Genomic DNA, 8969 nt, shown 5'->3' with positions numbered 1-8969 from the left:
TGGGGTTGGTATGCTTGTGTGTCAAGCAATCCCGCTTCGGTAGCAGACTTCGGTCAAGGAAATCGCTTCAAGCAATGGCTTTGGATCGACTTGACTTCTTAGAGAGTAAAGCCAGTGAATGAATGAAATCCGTTGAATGAATAAGTCTTTATGGCTCAAGCAATGACTTTAAGAACTTCATTGATTTGTAGGCCACTTTCTGTGATATGTGAAAGACAAATTACAATGCTACTAGATGCATAAAATTAAATGGTGTTCCCTTGCACTTGCATTCTCTCTCTCCTTTCTCTTTTTCGCCTTTCTTTCCGCCGATGTTGCCTTCGCCCTCTACTGTTGTTGGCACACCTTTTCAACAGAATCGAAAGTTTTAGGCCACACACGTTCTATGGGTCTCTTATTTCTACTACGAATCTTTCCCATAGCCGCTTCCTCACACCATGGAACCACGTTTTGCATACATTGTTTCTTAAATCGTCGCTTGGCTGTGTTAGATTTGCTGTTGCGACTGCAGTGATGACATCTCTACTACATCGATGATGATGGTGAAGATAAAGATAGTGATCGTGGTGATGATAATAAATATAATGGTGATAACGATGAAAGAAAAGAAGAAGAAGAGGAGGATAATAATAAGAAGAATATTTAGGGGGTTAAAGTTGAGAGTTTTTGGAGAGTGACAGCGGTGAAAATGGTCGAAAGATTGGGACAGAAAAGATGATAAGAAGGGATAATTTGAGAATTTTAATCTAAGACTTATTAGTCTTTAAAGAATAAAAAAATTAATTAAGTTCTCTATAATAGTAAATAGTTGATATATTATGACATTTTATTAATTCATTATGTAAAATTTAATGATATTATTTATATGTACTATTAATCATAATGACATGTCTATTTGTGAAAGATTGTCATAGAAATAATAATTTTTAAAATAAAATTTTACCTACTTTATTAGGATTCCTAGTAAATAAAAAGGAGTTGATGCGGGTTATACGAAAATTTAGATAATAACAAATATTTTACTGTCTAAAATAATATCGTTCCAATACCATGCAGAATTTTATTTGTTTTGTATTATTCATAAATAGAACATATAACATGTCTATATTGCTATTTTAAAGATTTAAAACTTTTAATTTTTTTTTTCATTTTAAAAAGACAATCCAAAGTTCCAAACCAATACATACAGGGTCGAAGGTTAAAAACTTAAAATCCGGGGAGGTCCTTTTTTTTGTTTTTTTTCTCTTTCAAATAGCCCTATAAATTCCCAAAAGGATGACACTGTTGTAATGTAGAGTGAGAGAGACACACACATCATCGTCGTTTCTGATCCCCCGCCCCTCTCCGTTCAATCTCTATACTCAACACACACATTTCTCATTTCTCCTTCTAAAACGCACCCTTTTATAACTCCATCCACATTACATTCCTCACTTCTCAGATCACCATTCTCGCTGAGAAGGAACAAACAAAAACAAACCCTAGAATTTCTCTCTTTTTCTTTTATTTATTTGATTTATTTCCGATCTTGTCCCTTCACTGGAGCTGTCGAAACGCGGTCGTTTCGGGGCCATCGCTGCGGAGTTTGTGATTGGAAATGGTGGGAGGAGGGAGTAGGAGGGAGGAGGCGCCGGTCATAAACAGCTCCAACGTGTTCGCAGCGCTCGGAAGCCTCAAGAAGAAGAAGAAGAAGCCTGAGAAGGAACAGGGTTCATCCAAGGGGAGAGCCTCCTCGTCCTCTTCCACCGCCGCTTCCTCCGCCGCAAAACAGCAGGAGAAAAAGGAGGTTTTCTGGGCCCCGGCGCCACTCACGTCGAAGTCATGGGCTGACGTTGACGACGAGGATGATGACGACTACTACGCCACCACCGCTCCACCTCAATCCGTTTGGGGCGCCCCTGTTGCTGCTGCTGCTGAATCCGAGCCCCCTGCTGAGGTGAACATAAAACTTTGAGCATTTTTTTAATTGGATTTTTCTATTTATGTGTGTTCGATCACTACTGCTGAAACTTAATATGCAATGGCTTGAATCGTTTATTTTTTAACTAGGATGGTGATGATGGTTGCTTGATGCAGAGAGTGTGTACTTTTTTTTCTTTTATTATTATGTTTTTTTATCTTTGAATCCTTTAGTCCTATGGCATGGATAGCGACCAGACTTGGAAAAGGTGGATTAGTTGAGCTGTTCATGTTCTCACATTTTATTTGCCACGAGGTGAACTGAACTGGAATGGATGTTATTCAGTAGGTTTGGGGTTTTGTTTGTGTTGTCTGTGTTCTGTTAGTTGGATGTGTTAGGCAATGCTGTTTTGAAGGTTGGATTGCATGGGTTGATAATGGTTTCTTTGAGAAGAAAGAGTTGTGTTGAATATTATTCCATGCATGATTGGAAAGAAACCTGAGTGTTTCTTTTTATATCTTAAAGATATAATGTTGGATATTCTGTTCGATAATGAGTATCCGGGATTCTGGTCTTGTTCTGGATATCTAGCTCTGGGAAGGTATTTATAATCCTTGTTGAATTGTCATTTATGTGATTTGTGTTAACGGTCTAACGATCTGTAATCTGGTATGCTTGGATTTGATGACGTTGCTTGTCGGTTTGCTAATTCGAATATCTATGTTCTTGTCAAGTTGTCATTTATTCCGTTTAATGATTTGGAATCTGATTAATATGCATTTGATGACTATTTGTTATTCTCATTTCTGGATTTGGAATTTGGTTCTTCAAGCTCAAGTTTCCACGTGTTCAATCTTGCATAGTTAAAATGATTGCGTTTTCACCCATAACTATAATGTTTAACCTAGATGATATAACATAGGCTTTATTCTTCATGGACTTGCCCTGCACGTCCCATTGATCGTGGAGTAATGAAAGCTAAAAAGCTGCATAACTGGGCACTTAAATTGTTAATTGGTTTTGGCCTTAATGGCAAATTAATAACATAGAAGATGGTATTATTGTTCATTGAGCTTCACATTGTCTAACTGCTAGACTCATTGACTAACTGCAAGACATGTGAATGATTTGATAGCAGGAAAGCGATAGTGAGATAGAAGGCCTTGATGATGCTGAAGATGATGCTGAGGATGAACATGAAAATGATTTAGAAGTGCCAGTAGAACCTGAACCTGTTGTTAAGAAGTCTCGTGAACCCTCATTGTCTACCAAGGAAACTGAAAAGCAACTTTCGAAGAAGGAATTGAAGAAAAAAGAGCTTGAGGAGCTTGAAGCTGTTTTAGCAGAGCTAGGATTGCAAAAAGAACCCGGAAGCCAGGCTGACTCCCATGGTAATATGATGTTTTTGATCTTGTGAAAGGAAAAAAGAAAAAAGATATTATAATTATCTTAGTTCTTTCAAGGAGGTATTTATTTTGTCAGCATTTGTTATTGATTTAACCACGTTGGCTATGAGAATACTATTTAAATATCTAAAGTATTAAGTTGAGACTTGAACTTGCACATGCAAATGTTCACCAATACATTTGCACGCCCTGCTAAGATGACTAATTATGTAGAAATTTCTTATATGGAGTCTTTTACCTGTCCTGGAAAATTCAGGTGTTGAGAAGGTAGAGGATCGCAATGGTGAGTTAGAAAAGAAGGAGAATGCCACCGGTGAAAGCAAAAATGCAAAGAAGAAGAAGAAGAAGGACAAATCTTCAAAGGAGCAGAAAGAATCGCAAGACCAGCCTGATTCTGTGGCTGATGGAAAGACAACTACTGAAATTGCTGGAACGGGGAAGGCAGAGGATGCACCTGTAACCGACGTGAAAGAGCGACTTAAGAAAGTTGCTTCTGTGAAGAAGAAAAAATCAAATAAGGAGATGGATGCTGGTGCAAGGGCTGCTGCTAGTGAGGCTGCTGCTAGGAGTGCAAGGCTTGCCGCGGCAAAGAAAAAAGATAAGGCGACTCACTACAATCAGCAGCCTGTGCGGTAAACAGGCTGGCAAGTGGCAAAGTACTTGTATCTTCTCTTTGTTTATCCTTTTGTTTTGCCCTTTATATTTTCAATCTTTCTTTTATCATATATGGGCATATGCTCTTTGTTCATTTGCAAATGCAAAATAAACATCGATAGCGGCTTTAGATAAATTGACTATGAGCAAATTTATAATTTTACGCGAGGGAAAATAGGAGTATATGAATCTTTCTTTCATTCTGGTACTGTGTACTTATCAAAGTTTTGAAGCAAGAATGTATAATCCATTTTTCTGCCCCATTTGTTTCGTTGTTTGCGCATCCCCGAGAAAATTCTTGATGATGTTCATCTGATGAATCAGATGTTGTTAGCCTGTTAGAATCCATCAATGCATTTTTTGAATTTGGGTTGCCTATTGTTCCCTTCAGTCTCTTGGAATTTGAGAATTAGCAGCATGGTACAATGTGAGCACATCATTCTTGTCAAATCAATGTTCTTTTTAAGATCTGGTGACGTTGATATGGAATTGAAATGAATGGGCAACATCACGGGTACTTATAGTAAGTAATCTTACCAAATGCTACAACCTTATCTAACCTATTAATTAGTTGAAGTATAAACGGGAAAGGCCGAAAGAGGAAAATTATAGGAGAAAACATTTGATGATTTCGAAGTTGGTTCCTTCTTTGTATACTCTAGCTTATATCAACAGCTCATTTCTCCACAAGATTTGTTAAAAATAAACAAAAAAATTGAAATTTATAAATTTTTTCATTCTTATTAGATTTTGATTTTATGTATCTATTTCTTATATTTGAACTGAATTCGTAATAATATAATACAGAGTGAACAAATTGTACACAAGAAAAAGAAGCAAATTGCAAAATCAAATAAGATCAACCAAGACGGGTCAATTTAATTAGTTGGTTTTTTTTTTTTTTAAGTAGTTTTTGGTCAGTTTGCCTTCCCCAACCAGGTGTGGCAGTGGTTCTAACCGCAGTCATGGAGGCCCAGCACACCACATCTACACGGATCTTTTACGAGTAAATGATCAAATTCGTCGTAAAATCATTCTTTCTCTGAATTGGTCCCACTTTTTTGGTTCTTACCGCACCCGAAATTACAAACTAGAAGTAGAAACGGAGGTCCTATAAATTCCCAGACGCAAAAGAAAACTAGAAAACCACATCATATCCATATATATCCCCTACGGCCTCAGCCTCTTCTCTTTCTCTACTCTAATAGCAACTCAGCCTTCATTTCTTCATCCGAAAACGCTGTCGTTTCATTTCTCCCTTCCCCGATTCTTGTCTAATCCTAAAAAGATAAAACACTTCAACACACCACCATCACCATCGCCTCCTCTTCAAAAAACTGAAACCCTAGACAATTTTATCTATTTCGGATCTTGCCCTTCCCACTGGAATTCCATCACGGCTGACTTCAAAACGCGTTACTCGCGTGTCGTTTCGAGGCTGTGAGCTCTGTGAGATTGGAGGATGGTGGGTGGAGGTATCAGGAGAGACGAGGCGCCGGTCATAAACAGCACCAACGTGTTCGCCGCCCTCGGAAGCCTCAAGAAGAAGAAGAAGAAGCCTGAGAAGGACCAACAGGGTTCTTCCAAGGGAAGAGGCGCCACGGCAGAGGCGAAATCCGAGAAGAAGGAGGTTTTCTGGGCTCCGGCTCCTCTCACCGCCAAGTCTTGGGCTGATGTTGATGACGAAGACGATGACGACTACTATGCAACCACTGCACCTCCTCAGGCCGTTTGGGCTTCATCCACTGCTGCTCCCTCAGCTTCGGTGACTGCGGCCGAGGCCGCCGGAGAGGTGAAATTATTGTTCTGTCTTGATTTTGTGTTTGTTGCCTTGGATTGCTGTTTAGAACTCGAGAGAGTTATTTGTATTTTTATTAGGTTTTGGATAGTTCTAGGCCTTCAAGTTTGAATGGGTGGCAAGGGATACCTTTGAGAATTCTGCCTGGATAGAGTTGCTGTATGATAATTATATATGTTTTGAACTTTTGGTTGATAGAAATTAATTTGTGGTTGAGTATTATTTCATCTGCTATGAGTTCAAGGGAGGATGCTAGTGTTTAAGTAGCGAATAATCACTTTTTTCGGAATATAGGTTGCATTGGGGTGTTTTTTGTTGGAGTGATTGTGGTGTTTATGGTTGCATCAGAATTAAGTTTAATATTGTATCGTTTACACTAGTAGCGCCTTAGCGGCTTGGCTTTTGAGGTTAAATTATAGAATTGTTAATGGTTGTCTTGATTCGCGACCAATATTCATTCATAGTCGTGTTTCTTAATTAACCGTTATATGTTGACAGGATAATGATTTGGAATCTAGTTCACCTGCACCTGGCCTGGTTGCTTTTGTCGTTTCAATGTGCATCGCCCTAGTTATGTTTCCCATGTGCATGCTCCTGTGTAATCATTGTTTCATCATTATGATTAACTAACCTGGAAAATATCATTGATTAATAAAAACTGAATCGCCTAAATGTTATTTATTATTTTGCGTGCATTCTACATTAATTACAATAAACCTAGCTGATTTGCTTCAAGGTGAGAGAATCATTCCATTAAATATCTAGAGTTGCTATGATATTGGTTATTAATCAAGTAAACTGAGGGTGGTAAAACTCACCCCCACAGGTTTTGTCGACAACCTTGAATATACTTAAATGTTAAGACTTGGAATAGCCATTACAAATTCCTAGAATAGGTGGTCTGTGTTGAAACATCTTCTGGTTGCTTCATTGTCGGGCTATATAACTAATTGTTTTACATCATTTAATATTTGAAACCAGGAAAGTGAGAGTGAGATAGAAGGTCTTGATGATGTGGAAGATGAAGCTGAGGATGAACATGAAAATAGCTCAGAAGTGCATGTAGAAGCTGAGCCTGTTCTTAAAAGACCTCCTGAACCTTCGCCAGCTACCAAAGAAACTGAAAGGCAACTTTCAAAGAAGGAATTGAAGAAAAAAGAGCTTGAAGAGCTTGAAGCTGTTTTGGTTGAGCTAGGATTACAAAAGGAACCCAGTGGTCAGGATGACTCCCATGGTAATATGGTGTTTTAAATCAGATTGAAGGAAGCCATTTCTAAGTTTCTTGTTTTTATTCTTTCTGAAAATGAATCTTGAGGTTGAATTTTATATACTTTTGTCTTGAACAAACGTGTGTACTTTTTCATCCACTCATATGCCAGTCCTGCTTAAATAGTTAGTTGGAGCTTCTCTACTTGGAATTCCATCCCTACTGACCTTTGGAAATGCAGGTGCTGAGAAGAAGGAAGATGATCGCAACGGAGAGGTGGAGAAGAAGGAGAATGCTGCTGGGGAAAGCAAAAGTGCAAAAAAGAAGAAAAAGAAGGATAAATCTTCAAAGGAACAGAAAGAACCACAAGACCAGCCTGATGGCGTGGATGCCAATAATGCAACTTCTGAGACTGCAGGATCTGAGAAGGCCGATGATGCATCGTCAACTGATGTCAAAGAGCGGCTTAAGAAAGTTGCCTCTATGAAGAAGAAAAAGTCAAGCAAGGAGATGGATGCGGCTGCACGGGCAGCTGCTAGTGAGGCTGCTGCACGGAGTGCAAGGCTTGCCGCAGCCAAGAAAAAAGAGAAGGCACACTACAATCAGCAGCCGGTTCGGTAAACAGGCTGCCAAAAGTATTTGTATCTTCCTTTTGTTGTTTATTTTTGCTCGTCTTCCTCATTTACTATCTTTCTTTATCATATATGAGCATATGCTCTCTGTTCATTTTAAAATGCAAAATAAACATTGATGTAGCGGCTTTAGATAAACTTGACTTCGAGTTAGTTGTGGGGATATAGGAGTATATGTTTATCTACCGATTCCGGTACTGTTTTTGACGTTTCTCGTTTTTTGGTTTGATCGTTGTGTCGTTGAGCTGCTGGGTACGAAGTTTTGAATGTTGTTTGTGTGCCTCGTTCAATGTAAGTAGCCATGATAACGAGATAATTCTGTGTGATTATCATTCGAATGATCATAATGGTGTTAGAACTTAGAAATCAGAATACAGAAAATGCTTGAAATCTAGAATCAAAATGCTCTCAAACACGCCGTGCAATATGTTGGTGTCTTAAACATATCATTTTCTTCAAGATCTAGTGATTCAACCAATCCCAGTTTAAGAGGCATATGGATTAGTACAACGGAATTTTCAAATTGACTCAACTCCCAATTTCAGTGCTCTTATAGCTAACATGCGAATGAGTGAATTTCCTTTAGATATATTCAAACTTTTTACTAATTACTAAATTAATAACATATACATCTTTTCTGCCAGATAGCATGTTATACATGTTTTAGGTATTAAAATTTTATTTACTGAAAATTTGGGTGTATGTTGAATCAGTTTCTAACAATGTCATTTACGAGTTCAATATATACTATCAAAAAATTAATAGGTGAAAATTTAAATGTATTTATTTTTATGTAAAGTTGATATTTGAGAGTAGTTCGAAATTTTACATGAAAATAATTGTATGAGTTTTTACTATTAAAATATATGATTTTGGACAACAATTTAAATATTGGTGAATGCTATCCAATCCCCTTTAAAATAACATGTAAGTTATCCTTCATTATGTGTCACATTGTAATTGGTCATTACTTAACCATAGTTGGATTATTTTATAATTTATTATCATTTTAAATAAAGTTAGAAAATGGGAGTACTCTCACGCAATCTCCCTTTCTTCATCCTTAACGACGTGGTTGAATTCCCGTCATCAGTAACTTTGTCGTCCTATTTAATATAGCCAGCGCCGACGTCCTCGCTATTTCCTATCCTCTCACTCACTCGATCCCTCCTTCTGCCGTGGATCACTCTTTACTAACATAAGTAATGTTTAGTTTGGTTATTAAATTTTTTCACTCAAACAAATCTTTATTTAATTATATGATAGAACATATGAATGTAAAATATAATATAATATAATAACTCTATTTAGAGTACTTAAAAGTATAATTAAAATCAGGAAAAACATATCTTTTATCGTACATAAATTATTT

General features: G+C 37.5%; 2 protein-coding genes across 3 annotated transcripts; both read left to right on the top strand.

Moving 5' to 3' along the window:
* Positions 1267-4223, top strand: LOC107630417 (ATP-dependent RNA helicase ddx24). Of its 2 annotated transcripts, none has more exons than XM_016333532.2 (3): positions 1267-1936; positions 3039-3291; positions 3563-4223. In XM_016333532.2, exons 1-3 carry the CDS (start codon positions 1598-1600, stop codon positions 3940-3942), a joined length of 972 nt encoding a protein of 323 aa, XP_016189018.1. In that variant the 5' UTR covers positions 1267-1597; the 3' UTR covers positions 3943-4223. The 2 variants fall into 2 exon arrangements, with proteins under 2 accessions (XP_016189018.1, XP_016189017.1); XM_016333531.2 differs by having other exon boundaries at positions 1270-1936; positions 3036-3291.
* On the top strand, positions 4975-7935 carry LOC107630419 (high mobility group nucleosome-binding domain-containing protein 5). The gene is made up of 3 exons (XM_016333533.2): positions 4975-5752; positions 6740-6992; positions 7207-7935. Exons 1-3 carry the CDS (start codon positions 5423-5425, stop codon positions 7584-7586), a joined length of 963 nt encoding a protein of 320 aa, XP_016189019.1. The 5' UTR covers positions 4975-5422; the 3' UTR covers positions 7587-7935.

This window comes from Arachis ipaensis, chromosome B03 (assembly GCF_000816755.2).
Source record: "Arachis ipaensis cultivar K30076 chromosome B03, Araip1.1, whole genome shotgun sequence".
Lineage (NCBI taxonomy): Eukaryota > Viridiplantae > Streptophyta > Magnoliopsida > Fabales > Fabaceae > Arachis > Arachis ipaensis.
This window is presented reverse-complemented; position numbering and strand designations above follow the sequence as displayed.